The sequence below is a fragment of the Chlorocebus sabaeus genome, chromosome 20 (genome assembly GCF_047675955.1).
Source record: "Chlorocebus sabaeus isolate Y175 chromosome 20, mChlSab1.0.hap1, whole genome shotgun sequence".
NCBI lineage: Eukaryota > Metazoa > Chordata > Mammalia > Primates > Cercopithecidae > Chlorocebus > Chlorocebus sabaeus.
This window is the reverse complement of record NC_132923.1, coordinates 94,524,554-94,547,876: the sequence shown is the minus strand read 5'-3', so window position 1 is coordinate 94,547,876 and position 23,323 is coordinate 94,524,554. Positions and strand designations below refer to the sequence as shown.

The window sequence follows — 23,323 nt, the reverse complement described above, 5'->3', positions numbered from 1 at the left end:
CATGATTGTAAGCTTCCTGAGGCCTCCCCTGCCATACAGCTTCCTGTATAGCCTGAGGAACTGTGAGTCAATTAGACCTCTTTTCTTTATAAATTACCCAGTCTTAGGTAGTTTTTTATATTATTATAAATGCAAAAATGAACTAGCATAGATGGTGTACTGGTTAACTTTATATGTCAACTTGACTGAGGTTTGGAATGCCCAGATATCTGATTAAACATTATTTTTGGGCTGGGCACAAATGACTCACACCTGTAATCCTAGCACTTTGGAAGGCCAAGGCAGGTGGATCACTTGAGTTCAGGAGTTTGAGACCAGCCTGGGCAACATGGCAAAACCACACCTCTACAAAAAAAATACAAAAATTAGCCTAGCGTGGCGGCACTTGCCTGTAGTTCCAACTACTGAGGAGGCTGAGGTGGGAGGATTGCTTGTGCCAAGAGACAGAGGTTGCAGTGAGCTGCGATCATACAACTGCACTTCAGCCTGAATGATAGTGAAATCATTATATATATATATATTTATATATATATATAATCTTCTGTTGGTTCTGTTTCTCCAAAGAACCCTGTCAAATACAGATGGAAACTAATATATGAGTCTCTACAGTGTTGTAATGACTCTCCTGGAGGTTTGACATAACTTATTTTAACAGAAATTCAGAGAGGGTAGGTATTGTTCACCCTGATTTACAGATAAGAAAACCAAGATCACAGATTTGTAAATGTGAAAGTCAAGATTTCAAATCTCAACCTGACTACAAGACCTATGTTTTAGCTGGGCGCAGTGACTCATACCTGTAATCCTAGCACTTCAGGAGGCCAAGGCAGGAGGATTGCTTGAGCCTAGGAGTTTGAAACCAACCTGGGCAACATGGTGAGACCCTGTCTCTTAAAAAACAAACAAAAAAAGACTTACTGTTTTTGCCATCATGGTTTCCAAACTGTGTTCCAGGGATCTTTGATGTTCCATAGATATAAAGCTCTGGGTCTTCTACCTCCACATCAGTCAGAGAAATCTCCACTTCTGGGAACTCTGTAAAGGGTTTTTCCATAAGAATTATTCTGAAAATAAAGGGGATAGGGGAGTCCTGTGGCTTAAAAAGGAAAAATAATTTAGGAAATAATTTCCTTATATCAAGCACTGTTCTCAAGATGTAACTGTGTTCCTTACTCATTTCTCTATGGAGACAGACTTATCACTAAATAGACCATCTTAGTGCTGTTATTACACATGTTCTCAGAGAATATACTTAAAATAGAAGAAATGCTAAGTATGTGGTAGGAAAAATAATAGCCACAATATATTGAGCGTCTGTTGTGTCATGATCTGTTCTAGGTGTCTAACAAACATAATCTCATTTAATCCCAATAACAGCCGGTTAGAAATAGAGCTTGGAGTTGTAAGGAAAATTAGCACTTAGATAAAGGATTTTTCAGCAAAGCAAATTTATTTTTGTGCAGAGGGATGCCTCCTGTATGGCTGGTCATTACAAGAGCACATAGAATAAAGGAGAGTGAAAATTTTTATTTTTGACGTAAATCTTGTCCCTGTGCTCTTTCCCCACTGGCTGGGGTTGGGCTGTATAATTTAAGCTAGACTTGATTGGCTAAACATTTAAACTTTTTTTTAGATAAGGTGGGCATGTAAGGGAGAGAGGAGAGAAAGGGAAGGGGTTGTCTGTGGCAAGTTAGAGAGTCAGTTTTTTAAAAAATAAGGAAAGGAATGTGAGCTGGTGTTGATAATGTCACTGGTATTGTGGCATGCCTGGGCATGTAGTAAAAGCAGAAAGAAAGAAGAAGAAGAAAGAGAGGTGGAGGGGGTATTGCGAATTAAAGAATAAAGGATTAATCAGGTTGTTTGAAGAGAAACCTTGTCATATCTTAAACAGCCCTCACCAAAGTAAGCAGGAGCATTCCCATTTCATATTTGTTAGAACTTAAGGGAACTTGACCAAAGTGATAGTTGCAGCCAGGAGCTGATCCAGGTTTATCCGGCCCCAGGGCTCATTTTCTACACCATACCAACTCTTGTGGCAACTTATAGAGGAGATTTATATAGAGGACTTATTATAACTCATGGGGTACAGCATGCCCAACACTGAGCACATAAACTACCTCCACCTACAGGTGATGCCCAGGCAGTATTTTATTTTCCACAGTGCCTGCATTCATCTTTTCATCTGACTGTGCCTGTGACAGGGCGCAGCACAATGCAAGCACATAGTGGGTCGACAATAAATGTTGTCATACTATGCAGGGAGGCACAGTTTAGTTCAGAGCATTAGGTGATCCCCACCTGTCAGAGAGTAGAATATTGGAAGTGGAAAATTCTGAGCTGTTACACCATCTCCAGAGTCGTTGGTGGCTACCCATGCTAAGTCATTAGTCCTCTTTGTTTACTGCTGGCTGGCAGGTGAGGTAGGCTCCCTCAGCTACCCAGAGATCTCTGTGTCCTATTGCTCATCTCTCACATTATTTGCTGCCCCTTTCTTGTGTTTTTCTGCTTTAAACTTTGGTTACTGGGCTCATTAAGTACATAAATTGCCTAAAGGCATAACTATATTCAATGTGCCACAAATTATGGTAAATTTTAAATATATCTTCTTTGGGAAAGCTATCTTTTAAAAATTATAGCATTGAAATACATGACATTCTTACTCTAGGAAAAGACAAAGAAAATGAGGGGGGGTTCATATTTGAGAGTTGAGATGTTTCTTCTGCTTTGTACTGAAGCATCTCAGGTGGCATAAGGGTGGAGCTTAAATGAATTCTTGCCTTGTGTGTTGAATGCATCAGCATGTCATGTGTGAATTTGAAAAAAATATTCACCAGTGCAGATGGTGGCTGATGGGAGAAGATACTCTGGGAAAAAATATTTATTCTTCTCAATTTCCTTGTGCAGTGCTACTAAGCTGACATGATTCTTGACGACATCTTTTGTCCATACCACTGGACAGGAGGAATTGTAAAAGTTACACTAAGATGTTAGTATCCACTTTTCTAGTAGCATTCCCCGTTCTTTCCAACTCATCAGCTTGGGATTGTTATTTCTGTTTTACTGACATTAAACATAAGAAAGGTAAATTAGTAATTTGATTAATTCAGAACAATCAAGATTCTGTAGTGTATTTTTCTAGTACTTGTTCTCTTTGGCTTAGCTACCAAACAACAGCTAAGTCTCAAATCCATAATAAAGCAAATCTCTAAAGGATTCAAGACCAGATAGGAGGTGAAACTTGTTGCTAGGAAGCGATTTCAGGGCTACTACCTCAGAAGAAGATGCTTAAGAAATGTAGCTTTTTTTTCAGTTTTTTTGTTGTTGTTGTTGAGACGGAGTCTTGCTCTGTCACCCAGGCTGGAGTGCAGTGGCCGGATCTCAGCTCACTGCAAGCTCCGCCTCCCGCGTTTACGTCATTCTCCTGCCTCAGCTTCCCAAGTAGCTGGGACTACAGGCACCCGCCACCTCGCCCGGCTAGTTTTTTGTACTTTTTTTGGTAGAGACAGGGTTTCACTGTGTTAGCCAGGATGGTCTCGATCTCCTGACCTCGTGATCCGCCCGTCTCGGCCTCCCAAAGTGCTGGGATTACAGGCTTGAGCCACCGCGCCCGGCCTTTTTCAGTATTTTTTTACATGACATTTTGTAACTGGGTGATTTACTTAGATTAAGACTTCCATTTTAGAGCCTGAATTATCAGTAACAGAAAGATAGAAGAGAAACCAGTACAAAAGATCAAGAGACAAAGTACAAGATTTGAATGAGGTAAGAAAAAAGGGATAATTTTCAGTTACATTTTCTAATACAGATAAGGCAGACACCATAAGGATGCTCAAGAATGACTGAAAATAGGCAAAAGAAGAAAGCACACTTCTAGGAATATACATCCTATGATTGTGACCAGTGGTTACAGAAAACCTTGCTAGGAGTAGTCAATCAGTTAAGAGCCCATTTACTAATGTATTTAGGATAAGTTGGCATGTTGAAATTATAAGGATGATTTAAAGGTACTGCCTTACTAACGAATGAATGTAAAAATTCAGAACAATCCAATAATAATACAAACTGCCACTTACAGAGCATCTTCTATAAGTGAGGAGCCCATATATGTCCAGGCCTCATTATCTTTATTTTTAATATGAGGAACTAAAGCTAAGAAAAGTGAAGTAACTAGCTCAGGATGCCTCTATTGGAAACCAGTAGAACAGGACTCGGAGGGCTGTTCCTACATACTACTCTGCATTTCCCAAGTTACCAAGTATAGATGTGCCAATTTCAGCTGCTTCCTGACTGGCCAAACCAAACGTGCAATTAGTTCATTTGACAGGTTGGCTTTTACAATGGAGAGGGATCAGTCAGGCACGGTGGCTCACACCTGTAATCCCAGCACTTCGGGAGGCCGAAGCTAGTGCATCGATTGAGCCCAGGAGTTTGAGAACAGCCCGGGCAACATGGCGAAATCCCATCACTATTTTATATACGTATATTATATTATATATATATTATATATATGTTGTATATAATTATATATGTTATATATAATATATATAATTTTTTTAAATTTAAAAAATAAACAATAGAGAGGGGTCTGCTGCTTGGTGATAGTGTGATCATCAAAGAAATTGGCTGAATTTTTGTTGTGTTCCTAAGTTGTATTTTGATCTTAATTTTATCTCCTAATAGGTTTTTGTACATAAGAGAAAACTCACTTTGGCAAGGCTGAATAGAGTAGATATTAAAAGTAAGGGATTTAAGTTAGACTTGACTTAGAATCCCAGTGCTGACTGTGTGAACTTGGACAAATTATGTAACATATCTAAGCCTCACATGTCTCCTCTGTAAAAATAATGTAACAATAATTCCAATCTCATAGGGGTCCTAGAAAAACAAAATGAAATAGTGCATCTAACATACTTACCATAGTCTCTGACATGTGGTAAGTCCTCAATATAAAGTAGCTGGTATCATTATGACTCTAATTTTTTTATTATTTTCAAATAATTTGGAAAGATTTCAATAATGCCTTATATTTGATAAGTGATTAAATTTTATAAAATAGTTTCAAAATCACATTTTATTCCTGCCCTGATGGCTATAATGTAGGTAGAACAAGTGTTACTACATTTTACTATTGTGTAAATTAAGGCTTGGAGAGAAAAACGTACCTTATGAGCTATAAACTAGTTTTCCTAGATTCATAAATGCCCTGAATGATTTCCTTATTGAGTTAGAAAATTATCATCAGAATTTGTAGGAAACACTGCTATTATATATAAAATTATTTATGTAAAATGCTTTTTACAGATCTTGAAAATGAGCCAAGAAAAAAATGAAATGTTTGAAAGTGAGTGGTCAAAAGAGAGAGAGAGAGAGAAGCAGTTGGCATCTGGTCTTGACACTGCAGAGAAGGCCTTGAAAGCTGAAAGTGAGGTATTACCATTCAGGAAGCTATTTTCTTCTTCTTGTAGTTCTAATTTAGGGATTTCATGTTATCATTTTAAAATGAAGTATAACTGTACATCTCAGCTTGGGATGCCATAACCAAATACCACAGACTAGGTGGCTCAAACAACAGAATTTTATTTTTCTCACAGTTATGGAGGATGGGAAGTCCAAGATCAAGGTGCCAGCCAAGTCAGTTCCTGGTGAGGGTTCTCTTCCTGGTTTGCAGATGGCTACCTTCTTGCTCTGTCCTCACGTGACAGAGTGAGCAAGCTCTGGTGTCTCTTCCTCTTATTATAAAGGCACTAACCCTATTGGATTAAGGCCCCACCCTTCTATCCTCATTTGACCTTTATCACCTCCCTATCAACCCTATCTATCTCCAAATACAGTCCATATTGGAAATTAGGGCTTCAACAATATGAGTAGGGAGGGAGAGCACAATTGAGTCCATAGCACTATAGAATATGTGTTTCTATAATAATAATGGGGTAGCTCTGTTGTTTCTCCAAGCTGAGTTCTAGCACTAATCAAAGAGTCCTTTATTTAGCAGATGTTTGATTGTTGTAGTGTTGGGCTTATCTCTCTTATAGAGTCATGCACTTATCTCTCGTTTTAACCTCTTGTCCTGCCATCTTGGAAAGATCTATCAGGAGATACAATCAGCCTATATTTTGAAAAGAGACCTGGAAGTAAGATCATAGAAGTCGAAATCAGTAATTTAGAGGATAGTGACACTCAATCAGTTTATAGTTTGCAGTGCTTCTAATCTCATCCTAATGACCTACAGGAATTTTCAGTGAAATAAGATAGGAAATCATTATCATTTACCCTCTTCCCATGGTTTTGGGAGGCCACCCTCTACTTTCTTGCCTTTTGTCTAAGCCTTTCTAATCAGCATTTGCCTTCCACTTTGACTTCAAGTCTTCGGGAAAATACCAAGCAGCTCCTCTCCTAAAGTAAATTTTATATAACCTATTCCCTTCATTGAGCACCACAGTCTGACTCTCAACCCAAAGTCTTCCACCAATCAATCAGTGTACATCCTGTGTCATCAGTGTAAAAATCTGATAAAAATCTGCATTTAGGCTGGGCACGGTGGCTCACGCCTGTCATCCCAGCACTTTGGGAGGCCGAGGTAGGTGGATTACCTGAGGTCAGGAGATCGAGACCAGCCTGACCAACACAGAGAAACCCTGTCTCTGCTAAAAATACAAAATTAGCCAGGCATGGTGGTACATGCCTATAATCCCAGGTACTCCGGAGGCTGAGGCAAGAGAATCGCTTGAACCTGGTTGCAGTGAGCCGAGATCACGCCATTGCACTCCAGCCTGGGCAACAAGAGCGAAATTCCATCTCAAAAAAAAAAACAAAAAAAAGAAATCTGCATTTAGCCAAAGTGTTTTCTCTCATGGATATATATTTTTAAAAATCAAGCTGGGCACCGTGGCTCACATCTGTAATCCCAGCACTTTGGGAGGCTGAGGCAAGAGGATCACTAGGAGTTCGAGACCAGCCTAGGCAACATAGTGGGACACTGTCTCCACAGAAAAAAAAAAAAGAAAGAAAAAAAATTTAAGTTAGCCAGGTGTGGTGGCATGTGTCTGTAATCCCAGTTACACAGGAGGCTGAGGTGGGAGGATCACTTGAGCCCGGGAGGTGAAGGCTGCAGTGAGCTGTGACTGCACCACTGCACTCCAGTGAGAGTGAGACCCTGTCTCAAAAAAGAAAAAAAAAGAGAGAGAGAAAGAGAAAAAACATCAGAGGATTAAAGAAAATCCTGGTTAATTAAGTCACTGAATATAATTAAATAAGCATAATTTGTAGTCAGGAACACAGAGTTTAAGCTGTGCATCATGGCCCCCTTATAGTCCCAGGTACTTGGGAGGCTGAGACAGGAGGATGGTTTGAGCCCAGAAGTTGAGGACTATAGTGCACCATGATCACACCTGTGAATAGCTACTGCACTCTAGCCCGGGCAACATAGTGAGACCGCATCAATATAAATAAATAAATATTTTTTTTAAAAACCACAGAGTTTAAAGTCAGACAGATTTATGGATTTGGAATCTCAGCTTTATACTTCCTGGCTATGTGAATTTAGCAGGTCACTTAAGATCTCTGAGCTTTACTTTCAACAATTCCCTTATAAGGTTATCAGAACATTAAAGGTAAACCACATAGCACTTTGTTCTATAAATGTTACTTCTAAAAAGATACATTTTAGAAACAGATAATATAACTATTGGCAGTCGTTGCAAGCATTGCCAAAGAATTTACCTGTATATAAGCCTTGCTTAATGTAGGAAGGACTCTAGAAACTAAATCTTTCAACCTGTGAATGATAGAAACTAAGAATGCTCAGTTTATTTAATTGATTTAATAGATTTATGTAAACTTTGTTTTAACTACTAAGAAAGGCATCGGTCTGCCAGAAGGATAGGTTGGAATATTTAAAACAAAAAATTTGTCAGGACCATTTCAAGATTCATTTGTAGAAGTATTATATCTTTTATGGGGAAAATAGACTTATTTTGTTTTACTAAATGTCTTCATTTCTTAATCAGGAATTGCAAAAATCAAAGTCAGAGCTTATATGCCTTTATAATGAAGTTCACAATCTCCCAGGGGCATCAGAAAGCAGAGACCATTTTTTAATAGCATGTGACCTGTTACGAAGAGAGAATTCTGAATTAGAAACAAAGGTGAGACTGAGTTAGGTATTTAAATGTTCAATATTTAACGTAGCTTTTATGAGGATAGGATACAAGGAAATTAATTTTAAGCATCAGATGATTTGGGAATTGGAGTTTCTTCTATTTTTATAGCATAAATTGCCATATACTGCCATATACTGTGGATTATGAGTCAAGCTATATGTCAGGATAAGTATTCAGACTTCAACCAGTACTTGGCAATTAGGATTAATCTGCGATTTTTTTTACTTTAAATCAGCTTCCCACAAACTTAATTTTTGGAGCACGTATTATAGTGTAAAATATTTATTTAAATGTCTTCAATTTTAAAATTTAGGATCAAAGTGTCTTTCTCAGTTACACTGAAAATTGGGCTTAGAATTAGGAAAATGTTCAAATATCCTGATTCAAGCTTGTTCCCTAAGTTTAAAAATGGCTTCCAGGGAGATTGCTTGCACCCAGCTGTAGCGTGCTATGATTGTGCCTGTGAATAGTCACTGCATTTCAGCCTGGGCAGCATAGTGAGACCCCATCTCTTAAAAAAAAAAAAAAAAAAAAAAAAAAAAAAAGGCTACCTGACCAGGGCAAAGAATTCTTATCTAGTCCAATACTAGACTGAAAGGTTGCCTGTATAATTTCTAGAGTCCCACCTATTAGGTTATCACTATCACCTCCTAGCTGAAAATTCCCTTCCTTAATCACTCTTTTGACCTAGACTAAAGATTAAGGAGCAAAGTCTTGAATACAGCAGTTAAAATATATTAGGCCATATTTTAATGTCATATGTAAGGTGAATAACTAAATCAAAACCTAATTTAAGCTGTGTGTAGTTACCCCAGAAAATCAGGAGCAGGTTGCTGAGGGATTGGGACATAGATCAGATAGCATGTGACATGGGAGGGAAAGGTCCAGAACATAGGGTCTGCTGCCTGGGAGAGTAAATATGTAGAGCTTAATATACAACCTAGCCTTTTTTGTGGGACCTTGTCAGCAAGGTAAGTTATCATCATGTTGTACAGTTAAAGGACCATGCCTTTTAAAACATCATTGACAAAGTTAACAACAGATGAGCTGAAATGAGAAGAATATAATATAAAATGAAGAGATCCAAATCTGCTCTTCTGGTGATCTGGGTCTCCTTTTTTCTTTATTCACCATTTTCTTTATTCTTTATCTTTATTCACCACAGAATAAAGAATAAAGAATAATACCAGACTCACAGAAAAAATTATGAAAGTATAAAGAATTCCCATATACTTTCACTCTTCCAAACGTTAACATGGTATCGTGTTTACCTTATCACTGTCTCTCTTTCCCTCTACACACACACACACACACACACACACACACTGATAGTTTTTTTGTAAACCCTTTGAGAGTAAGTTGGAGACATAATCTCCTTAAATATTTCCATGTGGGTTTACTAAAAACAATAACATCTCCTATTACCACAGTACAAGTCTCAAAATCAGGAAATTGACATTGACACAATACTATTATCTAATCTATAGCTGATATTCAGATTTTACCAATTATTCCCCTCTATAGCAAGAGAATAACTTTTTTCCTATCTGAGATCCAACCCAGGATCATACATTACATTTAACTGTCATGTCTCTATAGCTCCTTCAATCTGCAAAAGTTCCTCAGTCTGTCTTTGTCTTTCATGACTTTGATATTTTTGAAGAGTACTGTCTTAGTCAGTTTGGGCTGCTATAACATAATACCATAGACTGGGTAGGTTAAACAACAAATACTTATTTCTCTCAGTTATAGAGGCTGGGAAATATCAAAGATCAAGATGGCATATTCAGTGTCTGGTGAGGGCATTCTTCCTGATTTGCAGACAGCTGTCTTCTCATTGTATCGTCACATAGCCAAGAGCAGAGAGAGGGAGTACAAGCTCTTTCCTGTTTCTTCTCATAAGGGCACTACTACCATCATGAGGGCTGCACCTTTGTGAATTAATTACTTGCCAGTGGGTCCTCCTAATACCATCCCATTGGGGGTAAGGCTTTCAACATATGAGCTTTGAGTCAACACAAACGTGCAGTGTATAACAAGACCATTGATTTTGAAGAATGTCTCTTAATTTGGATTTGTCTGATGTTTTCTCACAATATAATTCAGATTACCCATACTACAGAGATAATGTTGTATCCTTCTCAGTGTATTTTATCAGGAGACGTGACATTTTTTGTTCTATTACTTATGATATTAACTTGGATCATTTGGTTAAGGTACTGTCTGCTAGATTTCTCCACTACAAAGTTATTACCTTTGTCTTTGCAATTCATAAATATCTTTTGGGGAGATACTTTGAGACTATGTGTTATGTTTCCCATCAAACTTTTACTCATTGAAAGTTTCTATTTTGAATCTTTGATTTTTAAATTATATTCTAGTTTTTCTTCAGAATATAGAGTGCTTTAGACTTAAAGATAGTCTTGCTAAAGAAGTTGTATGTATTTGCTGAATCCCCCATTTTACAGGCTGTCATTTTGTTTGGGTTACAACGTCTAGACTCATACAGAATTTTAGAACTGAAAGGAGTATGATCATGTAGGCCAACTCTTTCAGTTTACACATAAGAACACCAAGGCCCAGGGATATTAGACTGCTGCCGAGTTACGTGGTAATTCTTAGCCTATGCTCTTTCTACCCTAGCCTAAGGCCTCAATCAGAAAGTGGAACCATCAGCTTAATTCTTATGCTACTTAAACATGGCTGATTATTAAACTGAGCTGTATCACTAAGATACAATTTTGGTAGGAAGAAGTCTGGAACAGAGTTGGTCCTGTTCCACAATATCCATGTCATGGAGGGTCTGATGGCTTTAACTTTCTTTGTTATAAAGAATAAAGCTTCTGCTCACTTAAGATATACACTACTTTGTCATGTGAGAATTCAGAATACCTAGAAAATGCTCTGTGTTAGTGTCACCATCCTCTTCAGAAACCCTCAGCAGCTTTCAGTTTGCTATAACATCAAATCTAAACTCCACTGTTTTATCTTTTTTTTTTTTTTTTTTTTTTTTTTCCCCGAGATGAGGTCTCTCCATCACCCAGGTTGGAGTGCAGTGGCAAGATCATAACTCACCTCCCGCTCCTGGCCTCAAGTGATTGTCCTGCCTCAGTCTCCCGGCACCACACCTGGCTAATTTTAAATTTTTCTTTAATAAAGACAGGGTCTCCCTATTTTGCCAGGCTGCCTTTCTTTACTTCTTAAGAGACTAACATTTATTATCTGTAATGTTTACTTTTTTACAATGACAACAAAAATTAGTGATTAAGTAGCATTTTGGAATATTTTTTCCTGCTTACAAAAACAATGCAAGCTCATTAAGAAAATTGTCCTTTATGTTCCTTTATAATCTGACCTCTCCCTTCAATCTTGCCTTATTCCTTCTGAGTAGCTGGGACTACAGGCACCTGCCACCATGCCCAGCTCATTTTTTGTATTTTTAGTAGAGACGGGGTTTCACTCTGTTGGCCAGGCTGGTCTTGAACTCCTGACCTCATGATCTGCCTGCCTCAGCCTCCCAAAGTGCTGGGATTACAGGTGTGAGCCACCGCAACCAGCCTTCTTTTTTTCTTTTTTCCCTCCTTCCATCCTTCCCTCCCTCCCTCACTTCCTTCCTTCCTTTCTTTCTTTTCTTTCTTTCTCACTCAGTTTTCCAAGCTGGAGTGCCGTGGCATGATCTTGGCTCACTGCAATCTCCACCTCACAGGTTCAAGTGATTCTCATGCCTCAGCCATCCAAGTAACTGGGGTTGCAGGCAGGTACCACCACACCTGGCTGACTTCTGTTTTTAGTAGAGATGGGGTTTCACCATGTTGGCCAGGCTGGTCTCAAACTCCTGCAATCTTGCCTTATTCCTGCAGCTCCTTACTTTGTAGCCTCTATTCCAATGAAATCATCCTTCTTACTTTCTCCCAAATTACTCTATACTCCGTTCTACATCAGTGCCTTTGACCATACTGCTCCCCATGCTTAAAATGTGCTATTTGTAGTCTCTTCTCTTATCCATATCTTCCCAACTTGACTAATTCAAGACCAACCTTCTCCCCTAGAAAGATTATAGTCCATATGAAATTATATGGATTTTATGAGATTAGAATCCATTTTACACACTGTAGTTTCTCTTCAGAGAATTGAAAAGGCGTAGGAAACCAAAGGGATCTCTTAAAGTAAACTTAAATTGATCTTTGTAATTCAGTCCATTGTGTTCTTAGAATCAAACATGTAGAAGCTTTGCATTTTCAGACAGCCTCAGGATATGAGTCAGGCAGGCTGTTGTCTACCTTAGCACAATACTTTGATGGGGATTCATTTTCCTTTCTTATTTTTTATTCCATTCTATTTGTTTGTTTATTTGGGTACAGACACAGGGTCTTGCTATGTTGCTTAGGCTGGACTCAAACGCCTGGCCTCAAGCAGTCCTCCCACCTGAGCCTCCCAAAGTGCTAGGATTACAGGCATGAGCCACTGCACCTAGCCCATCTTCCTTTCTTAGACTCATTCCCCACCCATCCTTTCTACTCCCTGAAGGAAATGTTTTTTCATTTTATATGAAGATATAGAGTAACCTTACAGGAAAGGAAATCTTTAGAATCTGTTAGTCAAAACAAAACAAAAAGACTGAACAAATGATTTGCCAAATCACAAAAGGCAGTGACTGTCAAAGCATCTACTTGCAGAGTTACATGGGAGGCTTATTTAAAGTACAGATTTCCATTCCACCCCTTCCCTCGCCCCAGACCACTGATAGTGAATCTCACTCAGGGTAGGGGCTACAATATAAGATTGCATTTTCTTTAACAAATATTTTATTTTTTATTTTTATTTTTGAGACAGGGTCTCACTCTGTCATCTAGGCTGAGTGCGGTGGCCTGATCTTGACTCATTGCAACCTCCACCTCCCGGGCTCAAGCCATTTTTCCATCTCAGCCTCCTGAGTAGCTGGGACTACAGATGCACACCACCACCATGCCCAGCTAATTTTTCATAGAGACAGCGTCTTTCCATGTTGCCCAGGCTGGTCTTGAACTCCTGGACTCAAGCAATCCACCTGCCTCAGCCTCCCAAAGTGCTGGGATTACAGGTGTGAGCCACTGCACCCGGCCAAGACTGCATTTTTAAGAAATTCTTCAGCGGATGCTCTTACATCATAGTGATTTGAGAACCACTGTGGAAGAAAGCTCTTCTCTGTGAGATATATCTAATATTCTTATAGATACAGAAGATACCTCTGTAAGATATATCTAATATTCTTTCTAATGTTTTCTGGCAGCAATATATTATTGCTTTTTATTATATATTATTGCTTTTGTGAATCAATGAAGTACATTCAAAACTTGAAAACAAAAATGTGTGGTAATAGTGTAAAACTCTGTAGATCACATATTTGTGCTTGTTAAAAGGTATAACCAAATGCTAAACAGCACTCTGACAGCCCAACCCCAGAGACCAAAAATACCTTTTAAAAAAAAAAAAAAGTGGGAATTTACGTACCCTTATGCCTATGGTTAAAAAAATCGATTACGTTATATAACAACTGCAAAGTATTAAATTAAGTTGGAATCAGACTTTAATTAGGATGTCATTTGATATTATATAAGCCAATAGTTAAGCATTTAATGAAATCAATATACTTTTTCCACAACTATAAATAAAAGTATGCAAAATAGAATATTTGTCTTTTCACTTAATTTTGCAGGTCTTGAAGCTTTCACAAGAATTTGCACAATTAAATGATTTTACTCTCAGGGGGAAAACTGCACCTTCTAATTTAATTACAAGTGAAAATATCTGTAAAGATCCTGAGTCTAATGAACCAGTTTTGGAAATAGAAATTCAAAGCCCAAAGGAAGAGAGAGAGGAACTCTGGTAAATTGGGAAAATCCTATATCACATTAATTATTCGGAGGGGGTATATTTTATTTGGCTTGATCATTATAAGAATTTGATATTTGGCTGGGCACAGTGGCTTAAGTCTGTAATCCCAGCACTTTGGGAGACTGAGGTGGGCAGATGGCTTGAGCTCAGGAGTTTGAGACCAGCCTGGGCAACATGGCAAATCCCATCTCTACAAAAAACAAAAATTAGCCTGGCGTGATGGTATGTGTCTGTAGTCCCAGCTACTTGGGGGGCTGAGGTGGAAAGATTGCTTGAGCCCAGGAGGTAGAGATTGTAGTGAGCCATGATTGTGTCACTCATGGCACTCCAGCCTGAGCAACAGAGCCAGACCCTGTCTCAAAATAATAATAATAATTTGATATTCATTTCCAAATTATGTGAGTGGAAAAATTAGTTATAAGCGTTCTCCAAAATGTTTGTCTTTTGATATATTATTACATTTTAAAACTTTTTTCCTGCCTTTAAAGAACGAGTATATGCGGCCCGGCACAGTGGCTCACGCCTGTAATCCCAGCACTTTGGGAGGCCGAGGCAAGTGAATCACCTGAGGTCAAGAGTTGGAGATGAGCATGACCAACATGGAGAAACCCTGTCTCTACTAAAAATACAAAATTAGCTGGGCATGGTGGCGCATGACTGTAATCCCAGCTACCCGGGAGGCTGAGGCAGGAGAATCGCTTGAACCCAGAAGGTGGAGGTTGTGATGAGCTGAGATCGTGCCATTGCACTCTAGCCTGGGCAACAAGAGGGAAACTCTGTCTCCAAAAAACAAAAACAAAAACAAATATATATATGTGTGTGTGTGTGTGTGTGTGTGTGTGTGTGTGTGTATCTCCTTTTATTAGAAGATTTAGAAAGCATGCAAAAGTATAAGGAGATTATAACAACCGTTAATTCTCACCCAGGAAAGATGTTAACATCCTAATTTTTCTTTCTTTTTTCTGTATATGTACACATATATGTGTATATTTTTATATAATTATGACTATATTCTGCACAGTTTGTTTTTTGCTGTCTCTAACATTGCATTTGATAATTTTTTGACCACTTTCCTCTTATTTATCTGTCTCTCTATCGATCTGTGTGTCTATCTATCTTGTTAATTTTGCCCTCTAGCTCCTGTACTTCTACTTTTTTAACCAAAAGTACCTTTCATGGAAACATGAGGTTTTGGCAAGTGCACCACTCTTCTTGGGCACTTAAGTTAATAGTTGCAATCAAATTTTGTCTGGGAAAAAGTTTAGAACTAAATAATCAAAAGGAAACGATGATGTCCATTTTGACATATACCATACTGAAGGATACATTCATCAATGAAGTGAGAAAATATAGTCTAGGTGTAGACAAATTCATGTTCTAAATGTTTGTAAATGTTCTAAAGATAGAAGGAGATTGTTTTGCCAGTTTGGGGTTCCTGAATATTATGCCCTCCTAAAAGTTGCTTTTAACTTTCGAGTAAGCTTTGAGTCTAAGATTCACAATCATGAAACCTAGTTGGAGATGTGGGAGAGCATATGGAGAGATAATGGGGAAGGCGTATGATAATGGTCACAAAAACAGAGAGCCAAGCAGCCACATCACAGCATTTAGGTTTACTGTAGGGAAAAAGAAAGTCTAGTTCTTGAGCACTGGAACAGTGTCTTACAGGATTTTTGAGGAAGGTTGTTCTAGTATCTCTTTATTAGATAAAATGGAGATGGAAGATAGACCAATTAATCTATATGTGTGATAGATGAAGAGATGGTTGCCTACATTGAGTAAGTGGCAATGAAGATGAAATGGTCAATCTGAAAGTTCTTCAAGAAGGAGCTGACATAAATAAATCTGACAAAAGTACACCCAGGTGATTTTGGGTAATTGGCAGGGATACTTGCCTTGGGGAGCAAGGATATAGCTTTAATTCATCTAGGGGTGGGAAACCTTGCCATAAGAAAGATAATGGCCTTCCCTCTTAAGAACTCCTTGATGCCACCTGTTTCCAGGACTTGGTCCAATCTGCTTCCCATAACTGGGACTCTGAAAAGTCTAGGTATCTGCCATCTGCCTCCTCCTCCTTTTTTTCTCATAATGTTTTCCTACTTGTTTGTCTCCTATTCCTCTCTTCACAGCCTCCCCTCATCATGGGTCCATAACACAACCACGCTCGGCAAGACATTGTGATTTTACTATGTGTCAGGCACTGTAGGTAGGTACTGAGGATACAAAATAAGACACAGTTTCTTATCCTTATGGTCCACATAGTCTGATGGAGAAAAATGGTTAAACAAGGCAGTACTGGGTACTATGGGAACACAAAGCATGGGCCCTGGCCCAAGCTAATGAATCAAAAAATATTCTTAGAAAAAGTCTGAGTAATCAGGGGCCAAGCAAAAAGATGGGAGAATAATTTTCAGGGGAGATATGGCACGTGCAAGAGGAAGCATGATTTGTTTGAGGCCCTAAAAGTGACCTCTATGCTGCTATAGCATGGAGTGTGAAGAGAGGAAATGGGGAAGGGGATGATGAGAATGAAGAGGCAGGCAGAGGCCTGATAATGAAGGGACATGAAGACCTGTGTTAGGGAGTCTGGACAGTAGGAAACTACTACAGAGTTTGGTAGCATAGAGAAGATGACAACAGGCTAGAGAACATCTGTCTTTGAGAATAGATGATATTCTTTAGTAACATTCAGTAGTTTAGTATAGTCAACAGAAGGCAGTTGGATTGATCCAGGGTTGAGGTTTTGCCACATGAGTGCAGTGGAAGGACAAAGGGGTAAGAGAGTTGACCATTTTATTTAGACAGTGATTGAAATAATGAACTCTAAACTCTATGTTAGATTTGGAAGCAAGTAAAAAAAAGGACTTTTTATCAGTAAAACTGATAGAAAAAGAGACAAGGAATTGCAGATACTATGATTGCCCTGGGACCAAGTAATATAGAAAGGAAAAGCTGGAATCTAACATTTAATTTTAATATTTCAGAAGTGAAATAGTTGCTGCTGCTGACAACTCATGATATGGTCGTGCAAGTAGTTGGCAAAATAGGAGAGATGAGAAGGTAATTAGAGAGAAGGAGATGAAAGAAGCGATGCCGAGGCATCCATGGGTGGTCTCTGTGGGACTTGCAATCTTCCACTATAATGGCAAGACTTGGGGTGAAGCAGGTGACAGAGAGCCATGAGCCAGAGTCTTCAACTGAAGTGAAGTAGCAAGTGGTACAGCATACCTAGCATGGTCTCATGCACACAGAAGCTGCTTATAAGCCAAGTTGATTGATTGATTCTTACAGTACATTTCTTCTACTAGATTTTAAGCTCCTTTAAGGTATTAAGGTAATGGGCCATGTCTTGTTTTTCTGTTTATAGTGCTGTTGTCATAGAGTAACAGACTCTTAGAACTGGGGGCACCTTCAGGAGATCTTCCAACTTAGCAGTTTTCAAACTTCTACTTCCCAAAACTTTAGGAATTGTGCAGAGGGGCCTCAGAAATTACCTTGTAAGATGAGGAAATTTATTTTACTCATAAATTATGAGTAAATTTATGATGAGTGGGACTATTGAGCCCTCCATTCCCATTTCACCCAGAGAAGCTCCAATTTTATGTCTCATATATTGGGTTTTGTGTAAGATTTTTAATTTAACAAAGGGTCCACTGCTAAAATAAGTTTGAAAACCACTGATATTTAGCTAAATCTTATTTTTTCACAAATGAGGTCTCTGAGACCAAGAAAACTGAAATGACTATTTCATTCACAATCACATACACAGCAAGTTATTCGCAGGCGTGGGATGAGGACCCAAGACTCCTAACTCTGAGTCATGAGAAGTACTACTTTATCCACTTTGAAGAGGATGTAGTCACAAATATCCTAAGGGCAAGAAGGTCTTGGGACACTTGCGTTCTAGGTCACTTTCTCAGAAAATGAGCTTTATGGTGCTGAAAAATTGCTTAGGGCTGAATCTCTCTATATGTATAACATGAGAGGTAAGGTGGGAGGAACTCTTCTAAGCCCAGCCTCTCTTGTTCTTGACTATGTCTCCAGTGTCTAGAACAATGCCTGACACATAGTAGGTACTCACAAAATATTTGAATAAATGAAATTTTCCCCCTACTCCTACTATGTACAATGGGTGTATGATTGCACTATCTTGCAACTGAATCCAAAGTTGGAATTCCAACGGCAGCCCCAAGCTTATAGAACCCAGCTAATCTCAACCTGTGCCTGAGCCAGAACAGCTGGTGGCTTCCCTTGACCTTCATGAGCTTTGTTCTTTCCAACACACTCTCATTCACTATTTCATTGCATCCTTACTACTTTTATCAAGAATTGTTTGATAAGTGTTCAAGTCCAGTTTAATTTCAAGTTCAACTTGATGATGTTGACTTTCTGTCTCCTCCACAGACTACCAATGTATTTTTCCTCCTCTTCCAAACTATTTCTTCCCCAGTCCAATCTGTTCAGTGAATAGCCCCTCCACTCACACAGCTGATGAAGCCAAAACCTAGGAGTCACCTTTGATTCTTCCCCACATCTGTTCCACCAACACATTCTGTCACTTCTGCAATGAAAACATAAAATATTGAATCTGTTCACTTCTATCTATATTTCCACTGTTATTACCCTACTCCATAGCACTGATATCACTCATCAGGACTGTTATGTATCTTCCTAATTGGCCTCCCTGCTTCCATACCCTCCTCCCAATCCATTCTCCATGGAGTAACCAAATGGTCTTTTTAAAATGCAAATCGAATAATATTGTTCTCTCTCTTAAAACCCTCTCCATGGCTTCCTATTGCACTTAAAATCTAAACCCTTACCATGACCCATAAGGCCCTCCATGACTTGGCCTCTACCTCCCTCCTCCTCATCTTGCTGCCTTTTAGATTCTCCAACTTTTAAAGCACGTTCCTGCTTCAGGACCTTTGCACTAAAAGTTTCCCCTGTTCAGAATAGTCTTCCCCCAGCTTTTCATGTGGCTAACTGCCTCTCAGAGTGGTAATTCCTAACTGCCATGTCTAGGAAAATCGTAACTCCTACTTTCCAAATACTCTACCATGTCACCTTGTTTGTGACTTCTCATAGTCTGTAATTATCTTATTCGTTTGCATGTTTGTTTTTTGTCCTCCTCTAGATGTAGGCTCTGTGAGGGCACAGACCTGGCTGTGTTGATCACCCTTTTGAATCCTTAGTATGTGGAGTAGTGCTTGTCATATAATTGATATTCAACATATATTTGACAAATAAATGACTGAATCTGTTTTTTCCTCTGTGGGAACAAAGTTTCATCATTAGCCACCCCTATTCTGTTCTACTAGGCTTTAATTCACTTTAATGATATCTTATACTTGTAGGTTTTCAAAATGCTTTTACATTTTACTTCAAAAGATCCCAAAAAGCTTATGAGAAAGGAAAGAGCATCTTGCAAATGAAGAGATTGAGACTCTGAGTGATTCTGCCTTGTAGAAGGTTACGTAAATAGTAGGTGGAAGATACAGGACTAGCGCTCATGGTTTCTACTGTACTGTGCTCTTTCTTGAATCTGTATATGTTTGAGACTGCTATGCACGTATGCTACTAGAAAAGGAATAGGATAGGGATGCTGCCTAGATACCTCCCACCAGCTGAAGACTGGTGACAATTGCAAAAGTATTGAATGATGTAAAAAAACAGAAGCGGGGAGAAGGGAGGTGTTTCAATAAGAACTAGGTAATAAACCCTTCCAATTAAAACTTAAGAACTGCAACAGGAGGAAGCAAAAATTTGAGAGTCATGGTGGGTTTTCCAGTTCCTAAGATGCAGATGTGCTGGCTATAGGACATGTTCTCAACTCCATATAATTTTTTGGCTGATAGTCTGCTTTTGCCCACACAACTTTAATGCAATACTGTTATTATGTGAACATAATAGTAAAGTAATACATACTATTAGGTATTACTTTTAAAAAATCTGTTCAGCCTTCCTTTGGTTTCTAAGTATACACATTTTCTCTTATACCTTTTGAAGGATAAATTCTGTTGTGTGTGTGTGTGTGTGTGACTGGATCTTGCTCTGTCATCCAGGCTGGAGTGCAGTGGTGCCATCACAGCTTACTACAACATCGACCTCCTGGGCTCAAGTGATCCTTCCACCTCAGCCTCCTGAGTAGCTGGGACCACAGGCACATAGGCACATGCCATCACACCCAGCTAATTTTTAAAATTTTTTTGTAGAGATGGGGCTTTCCCTATGTTGCCCAGGCTGGTCTCGAACTCTTGGGCTCAAGCGATCCTCCCACTTTGGCCTCCCCAAGTGCTGGGATTACAAGCATGAGCCACTATACCTAGCCAAATTCTGTTCTTTTTGGGGAGCATTTATTTTCATGGATTCTTATCCTGTTGAATCAATATCACTTAAATATTAAATCCCTGTATTCCCAGGTGTTGCTAGTTCTCCTTAATTTACTAATTAACTGATTCATGTGAATGCAATTTATTTATCCAGGCCATTAATAAAAATGTAAAATGGCATTAGCCCAGAATTGTATCCTGGAGAGCACTGCTCATTCCTTCCAAGTCAGGGAAAACTCCTTGACTGCCATGTGCTCTGAATGTGGCTGTACAGGCACATCTCATGGACCCACCAAAGAGGAGGGACACTTAAACCTTATCTTTAAACTATGGAAACATAACAAAGGCCACTTGTGTTCTTCTATAAGGAAATTAAATTGGTCTGGTTAAGTCTGGTCTTTATAAAGTCATTCATTCTTCTTAATGTGACAAATGAAGCACCTTCATATATATTAAACTTAAAGGACCAGTTCATGGATTTTCCATTTTTTAAATGGAAAAATATACTTTAAATGAAAAGATTTTTAAAAATTATTTTGAGGTAATTGCAGAAGGAAACATTCCTTATTACAGCTGGTGAGGGTGGGAGTTCCTGTTGTCCAGTAGCCTCCACTTACAGCACCTGGCTGAGAAGGGGAGGAATGCCTTGCGACTTCTCTTCACGGGGCTGCCACTGATACCACAAGGCAGGTGGGTGGGGGTGGCTTATTGTGCTAGGTGGTGGCCTCCTCTGACACCACCCCAGTGGAAAGGGAGAAGTGTGCCTCCTCACTTCCACGTGGGTTGGAATTCCAAACTCCCCACCTGGTCTCCCCTCACACTGCAGGGTAGGGGAGCTCTTTACTATCCGGCAGGGATAAAAGTCCCTTGTGCCTACTTGACCTTCTCTGACACCACCCCACTCGAGGAATTGGAATCCCTTATTACAGCCTGGTGAGGGTGGAAATCTAGGCTCCCAATTTGGGCTTTGCTGGCATGAGTGGAGGTGAAGCCACAGTTTTTTCTGTGATGTTCAGCTGGAGTAGGTAGGTGTTGTCCAAAATTGTGTTTCTTCCTTGGCCTTTTCTGGTGCTTTGGCTAAAGATGGCAGACTTTTGTTGGTGTTGTTGTTGTTGCTGCTTTTGCTTGTGCTTGTTGACATTGTCTGGGTTGCTGTCTTCTTCAGCTCCAACTCAGGGATCTGTGAGGCAAAAAGAACACCCAGGAAACTCACAGCCATGTCATTCCTTGGGTCTTGAGTTCCCTAGCTGGTCTGCTTTCTTCTCTCCACCTTTCGAAGTCTTTTAATGTTTGTTTTATATATAATGTTCAGGGTCTTTAGTTGTACTTAATGGTAAAAATAGGGGGAAAGTGTGTCTACTTCATCTTTTTCAAAGAAAAAGTCCATTTTCTCCATTTAAAACAAATATGAAACTACTGGTGCAGTGGCTTACACCTGTAATCCAAGCAACTCAGGAGGCTGAGGCAGGAGGATTGTTTGAGCCTGGGAGTTCAAGGCTGCAGTGAGCTATAATTGCCCCACCACACTCTAGCCTGGGTGACAGAGTGAGACTACACACACACACACACACACACACACACGGTATACATTTGCATTTTCCCAGTCTTAATGTGTGTCTAGCTTCCACTGGATATAAGAAACGGAAAGGGGTTTATAAATGATGGAAACTTTCGTTGTTGTTTTATAAAAAAAATTTTAAGGCATTTTACCCTTTATCTCATACTGTTTTGCATCATTTGAATATATTGTCTTTTTAAAACTGCTAAATTCAAAATAAAATATTTAATTATTTTCTTTATAGTATTAGAGGAATTTTAAAAGGAATAAAGCACTCCCTAGATACAATTTTTCTCCCTGTTCCTTTCCAGCTTTTTCTAGACATTTTCCCATAGTGTGTATATATGTATGTATATACACACATGAATACATATATGTTTATTGGTTTTTGTGCCACAATTTTACTTTGATAAGTAGTTTTCACGTTTATGAATACTCTTGAGGTCACTTTTAAGTTGAAGCATCTTTAATTCTTTTAGCCATTTCCATATCTGTTTAGTATCAGCATTATTGTAGTCATCTTTTTTCTTCTTATTAATTATTTTATTGCAGTAAATTCATTCAGATGCAATTATTCAAAGAGTATGAACATTTTTATGACTTTGTGTGTGTGTGTGTGGTGACAGAGTTTCCCTCTGTCGTCCAGGCTGGAGTGCAATAGTGCAATTTCATCTCACTGCAACTTCTGCCTCCTGGGTCCAAGAGATTCTCCTGCCTCAGCCTCCCAAGTAACTGGGACTACTAGTATGCACCACCACACCTGGCTAATTTTTGTATTTTTAGTAGAGACAGGGTTTTGCCATGTTGACCAGGCTGGTCTCGAACTCCTGACCTCAGGCGATCTGCCCACCTCGCCTCCCAAAGTGCTGGGATTACAGGCGTGAGCCGCCACACCCGGCCATGGCTCTTGATCTGTACTGCCAAATTGCTTTGTTGAAGAATCTGATCACCAGCTATAATCTATGAAGCATGCTGTGCTAGGTTTCAAGGTACTCAAAACAAAATTTAAGATTGAGGGAATAAAAATAAAACCAGCATATTTGTGTTCATTCTCCTTGTCATCTACACTCTCTAATCATTGAAGGCGCATTCTCTCCTCTTGGTTTCTGTGGCTTTCACCTCCTCTGCTTGTTCCTTACAAGTTTTTAGGCTTCTCTCTAGGATGATCTGCCTCCTCTTACTTTCCCCCTTCTCCCTGGTTCATTTTATCCAATCCCAGTGTTTCTGCTCACATTCTTCTGTGTCTGTATCCTCACCACAGACATCTCTGTAGTCAGTCTATGGCCACATTCCCCCATGTTGGTCTACCATCCACTTGCCCATTTGCCCAAGTCAGAAATCCTGGTGTCATGATGATTCCTTTTTCTCCCTTACCTGCCACATCCAATAAATGACAAACC

At 39.2% G+C, this 23,323-nt stretch overlaps 1 protein-coding gene across 7 annotated transcripts in view; it reads left to right on the top strand.

The window, feature by feature from the left end:
- Window positions 1-23,323, top strand: part of CCDC30 (coiled-coil domain containing 30) — a 190,211-nt gene that overhangs the window by 66,686 nt on the left and 100,202 nt on the right. For 4 of the 7 annotated variants that reach the window (XM_037997911.2, XM_073007408.1, XM_037997906.2 and 1 more), the window contains one exon: window positions 5,302-5,427. The exons of 2 other annotated variants lie outside the window; for them this stretch is intronic. In XM_037997911.2, the coding sequence (XP_037853839.2) occupies window positions 5,302-5,427 (126 nt within the window). Of the gene's footprint in view, window positions 1-5,301; window positions 5,428-6,032; window positions 6,132-8,006; window positions 8,145-13,854; window positions 14,025-23,323 lie in introns of all 7 variants that reach the window. One more of the 7 variants, XM_037997921.2, reaches the window with a different exon arrangement.